At 39.4% G+C, this 23,128-nt stretch overlaps 1 protein-coding gene across 1 annotated transcript in view; it reads right to left on the reverse strand.

Moving 5' to 3' along the window:
* SPOCK1 (sparc/osteonectin, cwcv and kazal-like domains proteoglycan (testican) 1) overlaps nt 1-23,128 on the reverse strand; it is a 329,740-nt gene that overhangs the window by 88,729 nt on the left and 217,883 nt on the right. The window contains exon 5 of the mRNA XM_009322695.1: nt 10,540-10,672. Within this exon, the coding sequence (XP_009320970.1) occupies nt 10,540-10,672 (133 nt within the window). The remainder of the gene's footprint in view (nt 1-10,539; nt 10,673-23,128) is intronic.

The raw sequence follows: 23,128 nt of genomic DNA on the forward strand, positions 1-23,128 counted from the left end.
ACTTCTAATTATTGGCAGTAATTACCTGGGTGCCTAAATAAAAACATTGCCTTCAACACTGTAGAAGCTCATAAATGGGAAAGGGTGTGCGTGGGGAAAATCAGTGACATTCTAAACATTATTTCATCCCTCCAAAAAAAGCATATATGGGCAAATCAGAAAGGCATAGGGAGCAAACATTTCCTGCAATGAGTTGCCCTTCTTCAGCATTGGTCTTTGCTAGGTAAAGAAAGTCTGTCCCCTCGCTTTTTAAAACAAAACAACAAAAAAAAACACCACCCCAAAAAACCCCACAACACCAAAACCCCCACAAAACACCAAAACCAGAAAGAAACAAGAATCTAGGTCAAATTATTTTACCATGTTACAAATTGAATGTTTTGGGATTTTGTTACAGCATTCTTTGACAATACCTTGGCAAAGAGTATTTTAGACACGTATGACTCACCCACACACACCATCCCCCATGCCCCCTTCATAGGTTTTTTTTTTGGGGGGGTGGGGTGGTAATCTGGTAACAAGTGACATGGAAAGATGAGGAGCTGCATTATCATATGGCAGGTCTAATTAATCAAGAGTTCTAGAGACTCTTAGTGGGTAACAAGTTAATACATCCAGTTTAAGGAAAATACATTTAAGTGAATCCTATCAATTGAATTCTAGTCAATTTAAATGAATGCAATAAAAAAGGCACAAAACCCCCACAACAGCGTACTACTTTTGTTCGACTTATTTAGAGTTCATTATCTTGTGGGAGCACTGGTGAAACTCAAGACAGCAACCACAAAACCCTCCACTTCTGCAGCACCAAAAAAATGAGCTCTTTCCATTGCTTCACAGAGCTGTACAAGTATTATCAGAGCCAACTGGGAAAACTGGCTTGTAAGGAATTTAAGGGAGTTGGGTGTGAGAGAAGGAACCTTATGCTGCCTGAAATTTCATCTCTTCCTGTCACTCAGTGATGGTGCGCGTTTGTTGGAAATCTGAAGGTTATTTTGTTCTGCACAGGTTCTTACACTGCATTTCCCAGCATGGTATTTATACAGCACTACAGCAGCTACATATTGAGAAGGGTTGGGTTTTTGTTTTTTTTGTTTTGTTTTTTTGTTTTTTTAAGAGAGTATAGTGTTTTCTATATACTCAAGTTACCAAAATAGCATGACGAATGAATTACCACTTGCAGTAACTTGCCTAACAGAGATATTTTATTGCAGTTTCCCCCAGATTCTGTGGGCTTAACTTGGTAATTAAAACATTCACCTTTGACAAGCCTTAACTATGGTAAAACAACAGATTCCGGAATTAAAGAAAAAAATACGGATTTAGAAACTGACAAAACATGTGAATCGCAAAGAACCCAGTCTGTGCAAAGGCAAATTGTTTTGGACTGAGCAGTGTTAGAATATGGAGAAACAAACTAAAAATATCCTTTCCCTGCTAGGCAAGGTTACAGGAAGGAGATGAACATTGCCATGCCCCAGTTAGAGCAACTTGCTTAACCCATAGTTGTTAAAACTTGGAGGTACAGCTTTGGATAAATTTTGCTTTCTCTCAGGGCCTTTTGCTCACTGGCCCCAGTAGAATCAAAACGGTAGGAATTTTAACTAATCTCTCTTAAAAGAAGTTATACCAAGGAAGAACAAAACCAGGTCGCGAGCCATCTAACTCTGTCCCCAGAACACCTCCAAGATTTCTCTGTCCTGCCTTTATGCAGGATATGAGAGATCACCAGCCTCCCGCAGAACCAAAGCAACCCCCTTCTCTTTCCAACACTGACCAGCACCTTTAACAGAGTTTTAAGTAGCCAGTATCAACAATCAGTATCAATGAATATCAATCAATCAACAAAACAATCAGTATCCTCTGCATAAGAGGATTCTTCATGAGATTAATAAGATTTCTTGTCTTTTTTTTCTCTCCAATCTGTGTTTGCAGAACTGCGTTAAGGAAGGCTCCTTCTCCAAAGACTAAAGGGAGAGCAACAAGCAGCGTCTGAAAGAACATCACGTCTTGGGCCACAGCAATTTCTCATTAATTCATAGAATCTCAAACCTGGCAATGTAACAAAGCAGCTGTTTACCATGTAAAAACTGCCCAGAGCTCTTCAGTTTTTCCTCTAGCTGTTGGTTCACTGCAGAAGCCTCTATTTTAGCTGTTCTCACAATTCATACTACGCCAGGTGAAAAATCCTGCAGACATGTATATATTCATGGGGTTTAGCTGGGAAGCTGTCAAAAGTAGCCACAATGCACTGATCAGTGGTTATGCAGTCCTAGTTTTTCCCAGTTAGGATATAAAATTGGTAGAGGGTTATTTGGGATTGAGTTTACTGTTTGACACCACTGAAGAGTAAAAGCTTCTCCACTTCAACATAAAACTAAATGGGATTTGAAAGGAAGCTCAGGAATTTGCCGAATTGCATGGTTATTTGAACAGCGTTCAAAAGTTATAGTTCCCACCTCCCTCAGGGTTTAACAAAGGTTACCCTGACCAGGGGAAAGCAGATCTCTTTTTCTGGATTGGTTATTTGTGGCCAAAACACCCCTGACAGGTAGCACTGGAAAGAACATAGGAGGTAGAAAGACATTTTTTTAGTACATTAATTGACCAAAAGATAAATGTCGTTCTTTGAGCATATGCAAAAATACCCCTTAGACATCAACTATATTAATATATTGGCATGGATTATAAGGTACACAAGACTCGAGATCTGCCTCATTCCCGATTCTCTGCTCATTCCTTGAGACCACGCAGAGAAAAGAACCATATAAACGACAGGACGTCTTTAGGATAAACAGCACTTCATCAAGTAACGTTGCTCACCTCATGCTTCAAGCCAAACAAACTGCAGCTGCAGTAGGCATGGTGCAGAGCTCTAGGTGTTTTGCTTTCCGAGAGACAACACAAGTTTATTATTTAGGACTTGATTATGCAATAACAGCTTTGCATAGCTTTTGGATTACAAGACTCACTGGCCCAGACTACAGGCTGAGGGAACATCTACCTTGGTGGGAATAGAGTGGCCAGATGTGCCCGAGTCAAGCGAGCAATCTACAGAGGTACTCAGCATTAGGCAAATTCTAGCTCTCCCACAGTCCTCCGGAGTTTCCCTTTTGTTATTTGCGAGAATGAAGTCAGTAATGCTGAAAGCCTCATGCCAGATGAAGCCCCCTGCAACAAAATGAATCAAATAGTGAAACAGGAATGAATGTTGAAAACCTACTACTGGAATAAGGAAGTAGTAACGACTCCGTAAAGTATTTTTCCTGTAGAAAACTCCATCAGAACAGTCACATCCCATGAAACCTATCGATTTCCACAAAAAGATACTTCAATACGCCACTAAAAATCCTGACCAGCTTGATCAGAACACTCTAGGAAACCTAGCAATGGTGCTGTCATGTCTTATTACAGACACATGTGATTTAACATAAGCAAACAACAACATCACACCCCCGCAAACCCCTAAATCATTCAAGCTTTTTTCATCACGATTTCGAAGTAGTTCTCCCAGTATTTTATTGAGGAAGAGAGCCTAGATCTTTCCAAACTGTGAGCGAGGAAAACGCAAATTGCCCAGCATCACAGCGTAGGTCAGTGGAAGAACTGGGTAACGTACCAGATCTACCATGCACAGGTTCAGGCCACGATAGACTACGTCAGGCCTGGACTCTGAACTCCGAGTAAAGAATTGAGTTCATAGGTTAAAAAGAAGAAAGACGTCGATGAAGAAAAAGAGGAGGGGGAGAGGAAAGAATAATTTATTCCTCTCAGCAATAATCTTTAAAATTTGTACAGGGAGCAAACGCCTGTCAGCCTTATGGCTGACATAACTTTCTTCTCCATGGATTTCTTTAACCATATCCTAACTTGTCTCACTCTTTCTGTCTTTCCTCCCCCACCCCCACATCTTTCCTTAATCTTCCCTTACAAAACCAAACCAAAGCTAAAAGTTAACACCAAATTTAATCCAATTCTTCATCTAACTGAGGACAGGACAGGTCTTAACGCTTGCTAAACCTCTGCTGAGTATCTTGTTTTCCATCAGGAATGGCATTCGCTGTGTTACCGGAACGCTGGAGTCATCCCTTAGACAAACCACAGACAGGGAAAGCTGTACAAAACCACAGCTGGATAACAGCACCCCACACCTAGAGGGCAGGTAATCCAGCCCATAGTTGGATTATGAAAAACCAAACCGTGTTGCACTAAATACTCAACACTTGGACACTTTAACAAATATTTGTTAATTGTGCTTCTGAATACAGACTCCTCCTAATTAAACATAGCAGCCCTCCCATTGCGCACATTTAACTAATAGTGTCTCGTTATTTTGGTCATCATTTTTTCCTCCTGTTTCAAGATTGTTGGAAAACTATTTCCCTTGCACATCCCTTGATATCAAATTTGTTACCTAATGTTATGACAACAGGAGGTGATTTTTCCATTTTCAAAACAAAAAGAGACATGATCACGGACTTAATTAGTTTGCAATGGTTTAATTAAAATTTGCAGAACAACAACGTACCTAATTAGAAGCACAATAATTATACCAATGTACCTTTCCATCTTTGAAGGGAACATTAGTCATTGAGGTGGTATGTTTTGTAATTTAAGATCATCCTTATTTTTGTTTTCTGATTAGTTAAGTGCAGTCATCGTCATGTTCAGGTAATTGCTTTATTAAGTAGCTTAATTAAACTTCCTGTAAAACTGCCAGCTACAGAGTTATTCTTCTTAATGTGTTGCTGACAAAAACATTAACTAATTACATAGCGCTCTTTACAGGGCTTACTTACCTCACAAGCTTAATTCATTAGTACTTTAAAGAGCTTTGAAAACACTGACTGCAATATACTATGGAAGTGCTTTGTATTATCAGAGTATTAAATAGAGCTGTTATACCCAGGAAACAGCAATTTCTCTTTAGAGTTTTATAATAAGGGAGAGAGCATGTGCATTTTAAAACATCCACATTTCAAGTGGTAACTAGAGACTCAGTGAAATTTCTGACAAACCTAAAGCCCCCAGAGTTCAAAGTTAACAGGAAAGGGTGATAGAGAGTTTCTAAAGTTTCCAGAATAACAACAAAATTATGCAAGTCCAAAAAAATGCTAGGAATGATTACTGGAAACAGGGTATGAGTAGATACAGGCCACATTTTACATTCGTGTTCAAATTTCCTAACGCACAAGCACTTAATTATTGGTGCAACTAAAGAATCCCACCACACGGTAGAACTAGTCTGTCATCTGGAAAACAAAACCCACCACACACCACAACCAAACATCTTCATCCCCTTCAACTTTAGCACTTCTGTGAAGCAGATAAAATAACCCAGATCAACAACGGAGACAAGTTCTGAAGACACTTCAGAAAAAGAACGGAAGGCTTTAATGCCTAAAGGGTGGCAAGATTTTCTAGCAGTACAATTCCCCTATATGAAGCTAAATCCACTTAACATCACGAAAGTACTCAGCACCTGTGTCTCCTATCGTGATAGTTTGGGTGACATTTTTAAATCCCTTGTAGCACAAGATCTGGGCATGGACTTCTCCTCATTTTCAATACTTGCCCATTTACCTTTGTGTTGGAAACCAATACCTTTGAGTATTTTCCAGTGGAAGATGAAAAAGATAAAGAGTTTCTTTTGACTAGCCCTCAAATTAGTCGAGATGCTGAAGGCTTCTATGTATTCCGTAGAACTGAGAGAGCAAGTTAAAAATCCCAAGCCTCTATCTAAATCCACCAGTAAGCTTAAATGTGGGAGTTAGGAGAAAAAAAAAACCAAAAAACTATGAGCCTCATATTATTGAGTGCTTTGGGTTGATCGCTCTCCCCAGTTCTATCAAGAAGTTCTTGCCTCTAGATCTACTATGTCTTTCTTAATGAAGAAAGTTTCACTCGTTAAAAAATGAAGTTGGTTTTGATGAAGTTGGTTTTGATGAAAAGCCATTCAGTCAGAAAACCTCAAGGAAGTCTGCTGCACTGACTTCCTGAGGATGCCCGGACCTGCCGTGAACCCAACGTGTTCACCTGAGCAAGGATCCATGATTCTGTTTCACTCTTTTTTACCCACAGTATCAGTTACTGAGCATCTCCTGAGACATCCAGGCATAACACCACATTGCAGTAATGGTCCTCAAGAATATGCCACATAGCCCATATTTCTGCTGGGCCAATAACATTTCCTCTGCTGCTCTGCAAACAGCTGCCTTCAGAGAGTCCTAATCCCTTATAACGGAGGTGGATGGGCAGAGTCAGTTCCCAGAATCACCAGCACTATAATTAACAAAAGCAAAATGCTTTCTTTCAAAATGCAATCTCTGCAGAAAGCGCTAGAACAAAGAGCGTAACAGTCTGAGGATTATTAAACAGTGCAAACCAGCAAAATGATAACGCTATTTTGCCACATAGCCTTTATGAATGGAAGATTTTTATTATCCAGTCAGGAATAACTAAGACATCGCTTAAAATAACAACAATTAAAAATGCATTTTATGTTACTTTTCTGGAGTCGAATCCTTAAAGATCTCTTTTTATGAAAATTTCAAGAAAACAAATCAAAGTCCTCCGTATTCCACAAGCTCTACTGAGCATCATTCCAGATCAAGTTCTGCAGTCTTAATTTTGCTTTAAGGTCTGAAACTAAACTTTGAACAGGTAGAAACTAAAAATGCCAAGCAGTGATATAAGATACTCAGGACCCGTTTAAAAAGAAATTTCAACCCAAGTCAGAGTGTTGAAATGGAAAAGGAATAAGCTCCTTTCTTAAAGAGCAGTACTTTGGTGAAGCGAGTATGTTAGCTCCATTATCAGCTTGCCTTATCTACAGATGCCTCCACTTTTGCATAAGAATTCGAGAACCACATTAACTCAGCCCCACGATCCCTCAGCCTAGTATCCTGCCAAGTTGCGGACCCTCAAAAGTAAGAAAACTACAAGAGAGTAAAAGAAAGAGCAAATTAGAAACAGAAAAAAAATCAGTCCTGCTAAACTACACCAATCATCCCAGCTTTTGGTAATCACTGGCTTAGGGACTCAGTGTGCTAGAGGTTTACCAGCCTGCAGTGGATCCGTTCTCCATGGATTTATATAAATCCCATTTATATCTTTGGCCTGCAGAATACTGTGCTGCAGTGAATTTAACAATTTTATTTTGAGCTGAAAAAATAGAAATACTGTCTTTGTTTTGAAACTACTGATTTATAATTTCATTAGATCTTCTTTTATGAAGTACAACATTCCTTTTCCAATATTAGTCATGATTTCATTAAAAGCCATGCTGAAGTGTTCTAGTTATTTCTGTGCTTCCTTGCAGGTTCCACATCTCTTACAGCCATTACTGCCCTTCTCTGAGCATTTCCTAGTTCTACCACGTCAGCTTTGAGATGAAGTGATGATAACCGAAGGCAATGAGAAGTCCAGACATTTACAGAGAAACATAATCATGTTTTGTGCTTGTTCTCAATTCCTTTTTTAACACTTTATTTGCATTTTTGTCTGGCAGTGACCATTACAATGTCTTCTGAGAAACAGACAGAATTCTAAGATCAAGCGGCTAAATGAGAGCCTGTGATACGTATAGTTGGTTATTTTCTCTTTACGTGAATTACTACGCATTTATTGACACCCAGGTTCCATCTGCATTTTATCAGTCAGTTATACTTCTGCAGTATCATCTCCTTTTCATTCATTTTTACCTCCGCTAACAGTTCCAAGTATGGAAAGAGCAATCCCCACTACAAACGTTACTGATAGCGTTGAATGGTAGCCCCCAGTCATTAGTGAAATGCTTTGATGCTGCTCTGGCAGGCCATGAACTATAAGCCCAAACCCTGTCTCCTGCCGAACCCCCTGCTGTGCTGGCAGGAAAAGGCAAAAATCTAACTGAGCCAGGATGGATCAAAGTGCTGGTGTGTGGGGGTATACCACCTGCCTGCCTGCCTATGGGAGTAGATGGCCAATATACAATTTCACAAGACTTTTTTCCCCCCCCGAAATGTAGTGGCTGCTCTCCACCTTTTGTTTACAAGCTTAGCAAGAATCCTTTCCTTTGCCCAGCGTACCATTCCATGTTCACAAAGCAGCTGATGCAGAGCCAGATGTGAATACATAAATACAAATGCAAAGCAGCGTGATATTTGCCCGCACTCGAATGTCCACCTTTTTGCATTTTCACAGTCAATACTGGAACATGCCAGCATTGCAGTGCCAGAAATAATACTTGTCAGCAGCACTGCATATGAAAGAAAATTACCAAAGAAAAGCTTTGATTTTAGTGACTTAAAGGCAAGACAGAGGTATCACATTATCTGGTGAAAACTAATGGTGAGTTTGAGGGAAGCAGTTGTATTCTGTTCCTAAAATGTATCAGAAACCCATGATCATCACTGACCATAAAAATGTTATTTGTTAGGACATTAAAATATACCATTTAGTTTTAATGCTCTGCCTAAAGTATTTTCACCTTATTTACCAAAATTTGTCTTTTGGGAAAAAAAAAAATTAATGAAGCAGAGCTTTTAGAAGAAGTTGTAGAGAGCCAATGATGTTCCACAGGTTACTGTAATAATACACTCACAGATTTACAGTGTACTGTATACAGCAACAAATAACAGTACTGCTATAAGCATCTCCTTGATATTGCATAAAGGTTGAGCAGAGATGTATCCTCCCACTAGGACTGGATGTTACAGAAGGATTACCGGTCAGCATGACACTGGAACAGTCCTCAATCAGAAAAAAAAAAAAAATTTAGAAAAAGCAGCTACAAATATGCAATGTGACAGGCAATCGCTCCTGTGGAACTCTACTCAGAAAGCAACGAAACCCTACCTTCCCCAGGCAGCGGTAGGGAACCTGGGCAAAATTTGTGGAAAAGAAGATGCTGCACTTGAAAGACTAATGAGACACTGTAATTGTCAATTGCTAGGACAGGAGCAATTGATAGTTGAACACAAAATAAACGAGGATGAGAAAGTTGCTTCAGAATAAATCTTCTAAGAGTGTCCTTTTAAAAAAAACAAAACAAAACACTCAAAGAGAGGCAACTTCTGGGAGGCATGTCTTTCATACTCAAGCATGTCAGCAACAGGAATCATTTGATATCTTCATTATAGTTGTCAGGCTTACACCATAGTCACAATAGCTTGGTGAATTTATGACATTGGCAGAATTTCTGATGAAAACCATTTGGATCTTATGGTAAGAAACATAGAAGGTCAAAAAGGAGCTAACAGGGATGCAGATAAAACGCACAGAAATTAGTTCAATAGGATGACTGAATATGCAATGAGAGCTATTTACTACAGAATATCTTATATACTCTCAAGAGCTCAGACAGAAAAATTTGGTTTCAAAATGAGACCCATTTTAATCCTAAATACCAATGCAAAATTACTGTATTACATATTCCTAGAGAGTATTGAAGAGACTAGCTTGTTTAACAGGCAACTTGGAGCCCTTTTTCTGTAGTCTGTGTGTACAAGGATGAGAGAGTTTCTGCTGATTTGCTCCTTTGGCCATGCAAATCCTTCAGCCAGAACGGAAGAGAGGCTTAAATGAATTGGCCATGGCACCATTTTAATATTTGTGTCCATTAACGGATGAAGAATTCAAGCTGTCTAGCTGAGAAGAGAATGCAGCTGCAGTATCATCATTGCTGTTACATCACAGCAGAGAATTTTTTCCCCTGCTCACTTTGTCTTCCTGGATTTTTGGAGGGCTATTTTTGGATTTTAAAGGGTAGTTTCACTGGCTGTCAAACCTTACCTTGCGTGCGGGAAGAGAAGAAAACCTTAGGGGTGTTCCCTAAACATGACTTCCAGTGCCTGAAGTGCTGTTTATGGAACATGTATCCGAGACATGGAAGGCTTTATTTGATAATGGGAGATCTGGACTGTTGAATGGCTGTGAAGCCAGTTTCCTTCACTGAATCAACCCTAAGGCGATCATATTTTCAGTACAACAATGAGCCCATTTATCCCCACTGAGTTATGGGATTTTTTTTTTTTATGGTACCATATATGCTGCATCTGGCACACAAGCATATTAAAACTGTGGTTTAAATGAATTGTAATACGTTACCTATGCAGCCCTGGAAAAAAAAATTAATCAGAAAAAATAAAATATCTATCACAGAACAAAGACACTGCCAAGTTATTTTACCATTTGGAAATCAAATCTTAAAAAAAACAACAACCAAACTATCCCAAAATCCTCTTGTCCGAACAAGCCAATCTGACCAAATGAATTTTTTCTGTTGCATCATCAATATTGAAAGTGTTCTACTTCATTAGCAAGAACGAGCTATTTAGAGAAACATGACTCATGAAAATCATAAGATTCTGATTTGTCATTCTGATTTGCTGTTTGTCAAATATGTAAAAAACTATATTTATCAGCACTTTTTACACAGAAATATACCAAGAACTAGACTCTAATTTAATACTGCCTATTAACAAAAGCTTTTTCATCTTCATACTAAAGCCTGGACGACCATGACTGACAGGATTTCAGCTCACAAGCAGAACTTGCCTTGGTAGTATATGTGTGTCCATCAGATCCACAGACAGCGTTGGCATGCGTCATGGGGCAAGGCTTGCACTTTATGATGTTAGCTGGTCCAGTCCAGTGCTTCTGGGCCAAGTTTCCTTTCTTTTGTCGAAGGCTATAAAATAAGAGACACCAGGTTTTTTTGAACATGCTTGCGTAAAGCAGAAGAATTGAAAGCTTCTCTGAATAAAGCAAAGCTGGATTTTCAACACAGTATTAATTAAAAGCAAGTAAATTAAATGTAGCGCCTAACAATGTTTCTGTAATATGGCACATTATAGCAGTCAATTTAAAAGTCTACAAATGACTTCACTTAAGAATACAGCATTTTGTTCAACTACACAGCGTTTCTGGTGAAGCAGGCAGGTAACGTTACATCAGGTTGTATTTAGAGACGTTTCCGCCAGGCCTTCTCCAAGTTGCCAAGTTACTGTTAAGGTAGCAACAATTTTAAAAGAAAATTCTTTGGAAAACATTGCCATTTATATTATGCTTATAAAAATGTATAAGCCACCGAACAACTTTGCCATTGTACGTGCAGTAGTCCTCTCTACATGCCAGCTACCGAACAGCTGTTACTCTCAGATCAATCACAGTCCCCCGAGGAATGCTGTAACGTGACAGAGAGCATCTCCAAATCTGCAAATGCATTTGTACCATGGGAGTGACTGCAGGTGTCCTCAAGTCATGGACTAGTCAATTATTGCATTAAAAATGTCTATCAAGAGACATCTGCTCCAAAAACTTATTGCAAAACTTGTGCAATTGATTCTGATTAATAGCTCATTTTCCTGTCATAATGAACTACTTGACTGATACGACATTAAGTAATTATCACCAGCATACTGTTGTAAGCCGATTAAAAGTTTGCTTTAGAAGCCACAAGTCAATGTTACAATGGAGATTCATTTTGGCCAGGTGTACTTGTCTTTCACTTGACAACATTTACTAAGGAAGGGAAGGCATTGCATCAGCTTTGCTGGAGACCGTTAAGAAAAATAACTGCCATCTGTTCTCATACCACAGGAAAAAAGATATGATATAACAGTTCAGCTAGAAATACATTTCAATGCGCCGCTGAATGACTTTATCACAGTTTTAGAAAAATATATACAGATATATTTCAAAGCAATTTCACTACAGCTTGCAATTTGCTACACAATACTGACTCTGATGTAATGACACATTCAGCTGCTAAAATAATACAAATTCCAGTCTTTCATCTCAGTTCTAGTTTTCTTCAAGTCTAACCTTTGTCACAGTGATGACTAGCACTATTAGGAAGCTTGTGTCCACAGAAAGAATCCAATCATGATATCATAAACTATGAAAATAGAAGCCTAGTATTAAAGACTAAATTCCCTCGTTATCTTGAAGACATTTTCTTAATGTACAGAGCAGCTTTTCCTCTTTCACATGCGTTCTGCCTTGCAGAGTTACCATTAAACCAGACGCTAAATTCTGCAGATGGGGGGTTGCTTGGCTCTGAACCCCCAAATACAACTCTGCAGACGCGCTCTCTTACGCTGGGGCTGTACAAACCATTTATTTAAGTTTTCCAGAGCAACTTTGACTTTTCTGCTGCCTCCTCACCTCCAACAAGGCTTTGTTACTAAAATGTAATGATTATCTTATTTTCTGGAACTGTTTTGATTACAGGCATTCCTTTTGTCTTTTCAGCTTGACAAGAAGATTTCCTTGTTCACTTTACTTACGGCCCTGCACTTCTAGAAACACACAAACTCAGAGTCAAAAATATGTTTGGATGTAGCACTGCAGATACTGATGAGCAGAGACCGGAGACAGACGTGAAAGGTGCTGTGCATCTCCTTTGGAGACTGCAGAAGGATGGATCATGATACAAAGCAGACCTTTTACCTTTTCACAGACTTCGATTTCCACAATCTCAAAAGACAGACCCTTGCCTATATGCAAAATTGTTAAGATGAAAGTTTTAGGATTAGTTAGAGAAAAACAGCTAAGACATGCTAAACTTGAAGCATATGATTTAGTGCCATCATCATCAAAAGCCATTAGCCACAAAGCACGCAGGATGGAGATGAGCGACTGAACTAATGAGCACCTCATCAAAGTTAAATGGAGATTGAAGTTCCTAGCTAGACTGATGCCTAACAAATCACAGGATCTTGAAGCTCTGAGTGGCAAGTATAAAATACATTGTACGGCATTTGTGGACCAAACTACATTCCAGCATTTTACACTACAACCTTAAAAGAAGAGTCCACTCCGGACACGGCTGCTTGTCCCTCTCAGCGTAACCTTACATCCCCCCAGCTCTTAATTTATTTAATCCTGCCTTGGTCCCTTCAAAATTCATATTGCAAAGCCAGTTTCTACTCTAAGATTATTCTGGAGCTAATAATGTTTTCCACTCTCCCATCCTCACTTCAAAAAAAAAAAAAAAGTAATTTAATTTGTCCATTTCAAGTCCTTTCAGCACCTCATCGAGCCTGGTGGCCCTTTCTATCACTCTACTGAGAGTAAAAAGAACATGCGCAGCCTTAGGCCTAAGCTCTGTTCTCGCTGCAGCTGCGTGGAAGCCAACCGCAAGCCATCTGCGTGAAGGCAGAGCCTCCCCCGTAGCGAGTAACTACAATGGTTTCACCTGAACTTGATTTGCAGTGTTTCACTTACAGACACTGAAAGCAACATTATCCTCTCCCCCCCGCCCCCCATTCATCTTCAGGATCTTCTTTTGATAATAAGAGCAAATTTATTCTCTCAAAGAGAGTATATTTAACAACAAGATGAATTCACAGTGGAGTACATCTCAAAGCATTTTATTCTTTTAAAGAGAAAGAGTTAGCAATTTTAGTAGCACTTCATATAACGTGCATAACAAGGCAGGGGACTGCTGCAGCAATCCTAACTTCTGCATGTGTGATTTAATTGGCAGCATAGTACAGCAGCCATTTTGGTTGCAAGACACAATTTGGGTTTCAAAAGTGAATATATTCTTTTCAAGCTACAGTTTTGTCAGAAACAATAGCACAAAACATCACTGTATTTGAAGCAAGGCAAAAATCTTTTTTGTCAGCTTGGCCAAGCGAGCAATAGCTGAAGGTTTTAACTGGACACCCAGATTCCACACCCCCACCAAAAATATAGGCAAGCACCTATTTCCTAGGGAGAACATCTATTTTTCCAAAAGTAAACATGTATTTTTCTGGAGTGATATTTTGAGAGGCTGGATAAGACTTTTGGAAGCTTTTCAATCCTATAACCCCTAACAACACATCAAACATCCAAACAAATTAAAACCTAGACAAGAATATTGGCTGCCATAAGCAGACAGCCTGCAAATCCCTTCTCAATGGAAGTGCGCATTCACATATTCTGGGAACATGTTTTGCTATGCTAATCATCTTGTTTTAGAATAAATATGTCAAGAGCAAGGCAGGCCAAAGCAAATTAGGCCTTTTTTTTTTTTTCCCCTGACAACCAACTTTAATCCTGGTTTAAGACTCAGAGTTGAAATGATCTACTACAAGTCATTAGAAAATAACAACTGTACAGAGAGAATAAACCAGAAACTCCCCACTGGGGTAACAGTCTGCCACGTTTATGAGGACGAGAGGGCCCAGTTTTTTCAATATTCCAGAAGCAAACAGACATAAATGTCTTGCTCAAGTATTAAGACTTACAGGGAAACCCTGCCTGCTTTTGCTTTTCAGACTGGTGAACGAATGCACTGAAAGGTGTCGGATTTAAGGAGTAGTTAAGTCTTACAGAATTCAGCCCCTTAACATTTTAATTCATAAAGAAATTTTAGTGGTTTAAAACATTCACCCTTGAACACAGGGAGAATGTATACTGACTCAGCTTCATTACTCATTACACAGACATACTACTTACCACATACTGTGAAAATACAGAGAGACTACAGCTGTTTTGCTCGTCCAGGAACAGGGAGAACGCAGCAGGGCTTCCAGATGCCATCAGCCAGATGCTAGGACCTTACGCGGTAGGTCCGGACAGCCCCACTGCACAGCCCGCCCCAGAGCCACAAACACTCGCGCTTCAACACCGATCTTCCAAGCACAAAGCTTTGGCTGCAAAAAAGGGAGGTCTGAAGCTCCAGGAAATCTGGCTCCACCCGAGATTTTAAGGCTTGCCAGGTGCGCCCTGGGGAGCCAGAAGCTTCGCCCCAGCGAGAGCCGGCGTGTGCAGCTGGCAGCCCTGCCCCAGCTGGCAGCCCCAGGGATGCCAATCACCGAGCCTCTCCCCACCTGCCCGGTGACTCGGGGTTGCTTCTGGCTGGGAGCACCAGCTCTGAGCACCGGGACAGCCTGCTAGGGGGGCTTCAACTCCGCCTTTGACTCAGCGGAAGTTTATCAAACCCAATGCCTCAAACGAAACATTTCACATTAAATCTTTTTTTCTTTTTTTTAAATCCACAACCTTAGCTCCTGACCAAGCCTCTGGGTGGATGACATGGGCTGTGCTGTTGAGGGATCTCTGCATCTTTGCTTATAACAATTCTCTCCGGGATGACACAAAAGAGCATATATGGCGACAACCTCTGGCAGAGCCAGAGACCAAAATAAAGTCCCTTGCACAAAAATGATGGTTTTTTTTAATTTACATTTACAATTTTTTTAATTTACATTTAATTTTAAGGTTTACACAGGTCCTAGAACTATGAATAATTTAATTTTTATTTGCCTTGAAATACTCTTGGAAAAATTGAAAATTCTGAAATATTTTAAAGTAGACTTTTTAAAAGGGAATAATTTATCTTTTAGGGCAAAACCTGGAGGGGATGACCGAAGAGCATCATAACCACAACATAGGAACTGAGAGTGGATATGAAATGGATAAACTTAGTTGCACCCAATACTTACTTCCAAACTATTACACAAAGTTCATTTTCTTACCATTCACTGAACTAATTGATAAATTTTAATTAATTAACTTATTGAGAAGACAATGATCGCTTAGCCCCTGTTCTGCACCTGATTTCTCCTGTTGATAGAGTCTCTAGGCGAAACTGCGGTGAATACAGTACAATATGACTAGGTGGTCAATAAAGACATGAAATTAAAAATGGGACCTTGTAAATTTGATACAGAACGTGTAAATTGAGAATATCAGTGTTTAACTTTGACACAACAGCTTATCAGAAAACACGAGCATATTCTATTTTAATAAGCGGTATAATTTTGCTACCTAAGATAATGACTATAACTCAGAAAAACAATTGAGAAATTATAATATAATTTAAAATGGCAAATTATATAAACTTTTTTTTGTTTCAATTAATATTTGTCCTATCACTGCCAGCTAGAAACAGCCAAAATATCAACAGATCATATAAGCAAGACCAATTCTGTGCTTTTACGTAGTTACATTTGACCATCCAAGTGCAAATTCAATTGAAGCTGTAAATGAATTTTAATATTAATAAAGATAGAAAATGCACTAGAATTCAGACTTTTCATCCAGAAGAAAATTTACAACATTAACAGTATGTTACTCCTCTTCAAGACTGGTTATTCCCAAATGCACATACAGTAAATTAGCAGATTAAGCATTGATGGTTTTAGTGCCATTATAAATCAGGCTCCTCTGAATACATGTTGGCAGGCTATTATTTTGAAAGTCCTGCCAAAGGTTTGGGAGGAAGGAGACAGAAGTTCCTCCTTAGGACTTTAGAAAGTATTTAGTAATTTTACTGAACAAGGAAAAGACACTTCTTTACCCAAAGGAGATTTTGTTAGATGACTTTTCAAAGGTCTGCTGCAAATAACAGCAGAAAGTTTCTCAAAAAAACCCCAACAAACAAGTTACACAATTTCTTCTAACAGAAAGTGCCAGATAAACAAAAGAGAGAGATTGGTACTGCCTCTTCTTGTTCTTGAAGTCACTGTTTCAGTGATGTTACACAAGCACAGAATTGGGATCAATACACGCTGCAAATTGCTTGCAACGCTCACCTCTCTGTGTTTCTGCTACCTAAAATAATACAACTACTTACTTCAGGTCTTATCTGAACAGTATTGAGCTGGTCAGGAATTTTTTGTTAAAACAGGCCTTAACTACAAAATACTAACTCGACAAAACCAAATTATTTCATGGGGATAAATTGGTGTTACTGAACTTTTAATGACATTGCCACTGGAGGTCTAGATGGTGGTGTGCCAGTTTATCGCAGGCTGCAAGTGACCTTGAGGTCCCAAGGATGGGGCTTTGCAGATGCCTTGACGTGTAAAGTGCTACAGGGACAGAAGCTCTTGTTCCTATTTCCTCCGCTCTAAAGCCAGAAGTCTGAAAGCCTTCAGAGCTCTGGTCCTAGTTGGGCTGATTGCATGGAAGACCATCTCTTCCCAATGGTGTCTTCCAGAGACCTCTTCCATGCAGCAAAGGCGATCTCACCATCCTCAGGGTTTGCAGGTTCCCTGGAAGGCAGGTTGGAGTTAGGCACCCACATGTCGGCCCAGCTACTGCAAGGATTCTCCATATAACCTTGTCTTTAGGTGACTGTGAGTTATGTGCATTAATTTTCAATTACAGCTCACATGGAGACATTCCTCAAGATTAGGACTGACTTCATCCATCTTTCTTTCTTTCTAGACCTTATATCAAACCAAAATGCCATATGTCACATACAACTACTTATCAATCAAGCCCTACTGAAATAAAATTTAAAAGTGCAGCGCACCAAAGCAGGTACCAAGTATTTGTGCTTCCTGAGAAGTTGGAAAGAGCTCTGACAGAGCAAACTTAAATGGTTTCCTGAAGCTGGAACAATTCACTGCAGAAAGAGTTTAAAATGTACTGCCTGTACCTTCTCTATGCCTTGTGCACAGTTTGTTCTTGTCTCCCTGAAGGAAGCTTATCACACTGAAGATAAACCCAGCCGTGCCTGGCTGTTTCTATCTTTCCTTTGCATAAACTGTTTCTCTTGTTCTTGAGGAAAAGAATGACAGAGCTGAAACTTGCCAGTATAAATGGCAATGCTCTCTCCTCTCTTCGTATCATTTTTGTATTCTGTTTATTAGAGCTAAGAGTTTGGCCTCATTTCTACAACCTTTCATATTTTTCACAAAAATATATAGGTGGCACTGTATATACCTTGAGCCACCACCAGTCAAGTTATGTGAAGAAAACAGTCTACATATACTACCTTGAAAAAAAAGGATACTAAGCTTTTGAATTAGACATAGACTCCTTATTTAATACAAACACTGTAAAATGAGAACAGACATATGATTAGAGTAAGTTTTCCGCCTGGAATTTACACCTTCGCATACAAAGAATAATAGCATGCAGAGCTGCCTTGCATTTCAGCCTCATCCCATTGGACGTAAATACTACCACTTTCCTTGATTTCATTATTCAAAGAAATAATTTCAACTATCTGATTGTACTAAGGCTGTTGATTACCTTCTCTTGCTGCCTTCATATCTGCTCCCTGACAGATCTGGCTTAGAAGAGCCATAAGAAAGAAAAGGCTTCTACACACTGTACTCTGGTAGATATGCAAAGATTCTTAATGGGGCATGGTGGTGACTGGGGACCTTTCTTGTAGAATGAGGCTTCTTCAAGACTTTCTCCCACAGTAAATGGATACTCTACTTGCTTGCTGTTCTTTCAAACAATGACACTAATGAGATTCCACTGGGAATTAAATTTGTGCGTTGCTGGAGAGCACCAGTAGCCACAGGACTATTCTCAGAAAGCAGGTTGTACTCAGAAGATAGAGTTGGAGATGAAGAGTTTAGGGAAGAGTGAAAAGGAAAATCTTGACTGTTGAGGTGAAAGCCTATCAGGTGTCATTCCAATGAAATGAAAAATAGGTATTTCCAAGGGAAGAGGAAGAGTCCAAGAAGAGTCAAGCCTCTGTTTCTTACCAACAGTAAGATGACAGTATAAAAATAAGCATGGGGGAAACAACGTACCAGGAGGAACTTGTCGGCTAGATATAGGGAAGGCTGAAAGTTTTCGCATAGCAATATGTTTTGCAAGAAAAAATCCCGACACACCTTGCAGGGAAAATGCCCTGAAAATTCTTGCATGGATCCTACTAGGTCCACCTAGCAACCAACTCTTGGAAGAGAATGAAGGGTCTTGGAGCCCAGGGTGCTCAAGGTTAAAAAAAAATTAAGGAATCCTTTTATTTTTTATTTTCTTACGGGTTTTAAAGGAACAGAGGATTTGGAAAAGCTGACATAGATTCCGAAGACCTAGAGGGTCAGAAAAACTGTCGTCTCTTAGACTGACCCATTCAATCCAGCTGTTGCAGGTAATTTCTGAGATCTAGCAACACTGAGTCAGAGAACCCCCCGAATGCATCTACTTGAGCAAGGCCGCTCAAACAACAGCAAGGTCTGTGTCTAAACAGCTATAATATGGCATTTAGATATGGATACTGTTAAAATGCCAAGACAACTAGTTCTGCACAATATCAGGATCTCTCAGTACAAGTCTGTTCTGAGATGTTAGTACCTGGCCTTACTTACTCCTGGACTAAAAATGGTAAGATTCTTTATTAAGGTCATTAGAGAAGCACATGGATTTCTGCCTTTGGGCACTTTAATACATAAAAATGGTGTTTGAAAGGTCCCTTACATTCTTAGCTAGCAGATTATTGTGCTTACAGGCAATTTTTTAAAAATCTACATTCTTAATGATTTGCAATTTTTAGACCTAATACATAATCCACAGCTGCATAGATATGAAAACTGGCAAGGTACACAAAGGAAAAGAACCAAAACAAAAAATCCACACAAACATACAATCCCAGTGTTTTTAAAAGTCATTATGCTTTCCTGAATAAATAACACAGCTTCTAAACTCTGCTTGTTCTCATGAATTTTCATAAGAGAATTATTTTCCTTTTCATCGTTATTTTTATACTAACATAAAAAGGGATCTCAGGCACCAAACTATGTAAAAGTAAAATGAAGTGCCGTGAATTTCCAAGGGGGAGGGGAGATAGCAGGAAGTTCATAATTAAAGCTGAAATCTTCTCTACCACTCCTCAGTTTGTAGCAATCTTCAGCAGCCACTTCCGAACCCTGGATTTTGCATGCTGTGTGAGATGCTGTAACTTGGCACAGAGTGCTTTAAGGTGAAGCAGGCAGCAAATGTAATACTTCTGTTGGCAATGGCTTTCTTTCCTTCCTTCTGTGACAGCCTATGTGTTTTTTCCCTGTTACCAGAAAAGAATACTTTTTAAGAGGATGAAGGTACCTTTTCCCTGCCCAGGATCTGATTATTTTGATATTAAAATATTGTATTGATCGGGTCTGCCTCCTCCTGCTGGCGGAGCTTGCCAAGATCTCCAAGGAAGCTGAATTGCTGATGGCATGTGAGATTAATCTGAGCTGTCACATTTGTTTGGGAAGGAAAGCTGATCCTCACTCGCTATGCCCTGTTTTATGCAATTAGACAGCTTCAAAATTGTTTTCACCAAATCTGGCAGAGCAGTCATTTTCCACCATTTCCCTGCTACAGCTCCTATTTCTAGTCACAGTGTCGAACCCTGTGCGGCTGTGTAGCTGTGCAAACAGAAAGGTGCAAGTTACTTAGTAAGGCTAAAAATCATGGCAGATTTCTTGGCAGCATTTAATAACACCAGAAAGTTCCATCATGACTGATGAATCTCCCAGAAGCTGCGGACAGACAAGCTTTAAAATGGTCCTCATTCTCGGCCAAATGCAGGGGTCTGTCAAGTGTAACGCCATCAAAACCCCGATGTCTCATGTCTCTCCAGACATTCAGCTGCTTGGCAGAATGAAACTGTTGGGACAAACTAGTGGGCTGAAATAGGTGGCAGACCCACATTGGGATTTTTATCAGGTCTGTGTCCTTCAGTATGGTTTATAACCCAGTCTTATTTATTCTAGCAATGGCAGTAGTTCAGTCACATGCAACACATTCCTTACTTCTACACTCCAAAAAGCCCTACTGCCCAAAAAGTGTGAGTTGTTTTTTTTTTTCTTTTTCTGAAGCAAAAAGGTTTCAGAAATCTTACTGTCACTTTGCAACTGCAGGGGAAAAATCCCCCCCCCCCAACCAAGCATCCTTAGACAGCTCAGCTGCACTCTGCTTCATTATGTTGATTTTGCTTTTCCTAAGGCAAATAACATGCAATCCTCACAAAAACTGACATATTGCTGGTAAGGATGAGAAAGTAAATGCATTTTAAAAAATATAGTAATAATTCTTGCCTTTAAGGCACTAAACCAAATGTTTCTTTTTAAAAATGACTGCACAGTACTTCTGTTGTGTGAATACTTGCTATCATGGTACAAACAGTTACAAGCTGTGCTAGCAAAGTATTTGCCCCTTCTGACACATTTTATTATGAGAGAGGCTTATTAAATTCCCAAGAAGGCTACAGCAGATTAAGCTGTTGAGGATTTTTACAATTAGCATCCATTACCTAAGAATTCATAAAAGATTTCTGAATAGAATTGGCTTGTCAAACAACAGACAATTGAAAAAAAACAATCAATCCCAAAGCCACCTCCAGAGTGTAGTCAAAACCCACTATTCAAGGTTGGTTTGGAAAAATAATCAGAATGCAGTTTGCTATGTCAGAATAAAATGAATGTTAGTGAAATGCATGCTAACCAAACCAGTTATAAATATTATAAGGAGCTGGGTAATTTTAAAATCCCATCCTTTTTAGCATCTAAATAGGCTAATGCTCCTGTTGCTTATTCAGCACCACTGATTTACAGAGCTCAGTACTATGAATGTCTAAACATTCTGCTGAATTTCTCAACATATTCAGTGCTGTCTGTCTGGTTATTTGATACTAGAGATGAAGCTCATAATATCTATACCATTCACAGCTTCTCGAATGAGGCCATCAGGAGGATTACCCATCTTGAATCAGGCTATGTCTTAATGAAAGGTGACTGGAGCTCCAGGAAGGTCCCAAACCAATAGGCAGAATTTACATAATCACATTAATTTATGATACTAACTGAATGCACGTGATCCAGTCTAGAGACAGCATGTGGTGAAACACACCTTTAGGTAAAATCTGAAGATGAATTCAATCGACACACTTGCAGAAACTGCAAGATATACATTTCATGAGTTACTTCCACTGAGTTATTAAAATTTCACTTTGCTGTGACCTTGAATCATGAAGCCTAGCAACCATGCATTTCAAACCATCCATTCTTCCCACTTCCTTCAAATGCATAGCTCCATAGGCCCCCCTACTCATGGAGGCTCAAGGTGCCATTAAAATGCAATCTGGCTACGCATTTACACTTTTGAAAGTTTCAGCGTTTTATAGCAGCGTCCTCAAAAGCATATTTTACTGTGTGAAAAAGTGAGACTCAACCAGTGACATATTTAGATACATAGCATAACACTACCCAGAACTTTTACAGGTTTTGTACAAAACCAGATTTAAATACTTCGCTGCTAAGTTATTAAACAGGAATCAGTTTAGTGCAGATAATGTTGTTGGCTGAATATGTGCCACCTTACTTTCAATCACTCCTTCCCACCTGAATTTCACTTCAGCATACATTTCCCTTTGTTTACCTTGCTGTGATCATCTATACATCTGCGTCCTCACCACTCTCTTTTGTCCCCATTCATCATCTGTGACTTAGCTTATGAGAGACTAATGAACTGAACAAGGGTCAACGTTTCTTCAACTCTGTCAACTCATTGGTCTAATCCTGAATTAACCATCTCACTCGTAAGAAATGGCCACTCTTTTGACCGCGTTTTTCTTGTGTACTGAGCTCTATTCCTGTGAGCACCCAGATAGCTTCCTCAACAGTTTCTCCTTCAATCTCCTTCTCTCCACTGTCCTGCTCCTGCTCAGTATTGATCCCTTCTTGCTCTTATTTTTTCTTTCCACCATTTTCTCTGCTGCTCTGGTGGAAATCTAGGGACTGCACTATTTTTTTTTTTTTCACTACAAGTTCATCCTATTCTTTTTTTCCCCAATGTTGTTGCATTTCTTCATAAAACACTTTTTACTCTCAAAACCTACTGTCTGTGGTCTGCCTTCTGCCTGACTGGCATCTCTGACTCTCTCCTCCAGCCCTATTTTCTCAAGATCTGGTCGGCTTGTTTAAGGAGGGTTTTATAAAATTGAGAAAAAATTGCAGTGCCCTTTCTTACTCACTGTTGTATTTAACCATTTTGATTCCAGTCCTTCAGTCTGACCACCCTGCTCCGACCTCCCAGCTAATCTCCTTTTCCTCTCACTTTTCCCCTCCTACCTCTGGAACTTTCTTCTGCTTCATTCAACCTCAAAAATGAGGTCCCCTGGAGAAGCAGTTATTTCTTTACCTACTCTTAACTATTCTTTCCATCTCTGCTAGGAAGTATCATATCAAGTTTTATATTCTCTCTATATGGTCTCTCAATGTCGTTTTGGTGCTTTACCTGCAATAGTCTAGTCTTCTTATCTTTCTACGCTTGAATCCTTGGAAGTCTGAGAAACTTTATAGGTGTCCTCTCTGGTTTATCCTTCTATCTGTTTTTACTATTATTGTGTTTTCTTCTCAGGGACGTCTTGTCCACATTAGAAGCTCGCTATGTCAAAACCAAGCATACAATATTT

Source organism: Pygoscelis adeliae, unplaced genomic scaffold, assembly GCF_000699105.1.
Source record: "Pygoscelis adeliae isolate BGI_AS28 unplaced genomic scaffold, ASM69910v1 Scaffold34, whole genome shotgun sequence".
In the NCBI taxonomy this organism is placed as follows: domain Eukaryota; kingdom Metazoa; phylum Chordata; class Aves; order Sphenisciformes; family Spheniscidae; genus Pygoscelis; species Pygoscelis adeliae.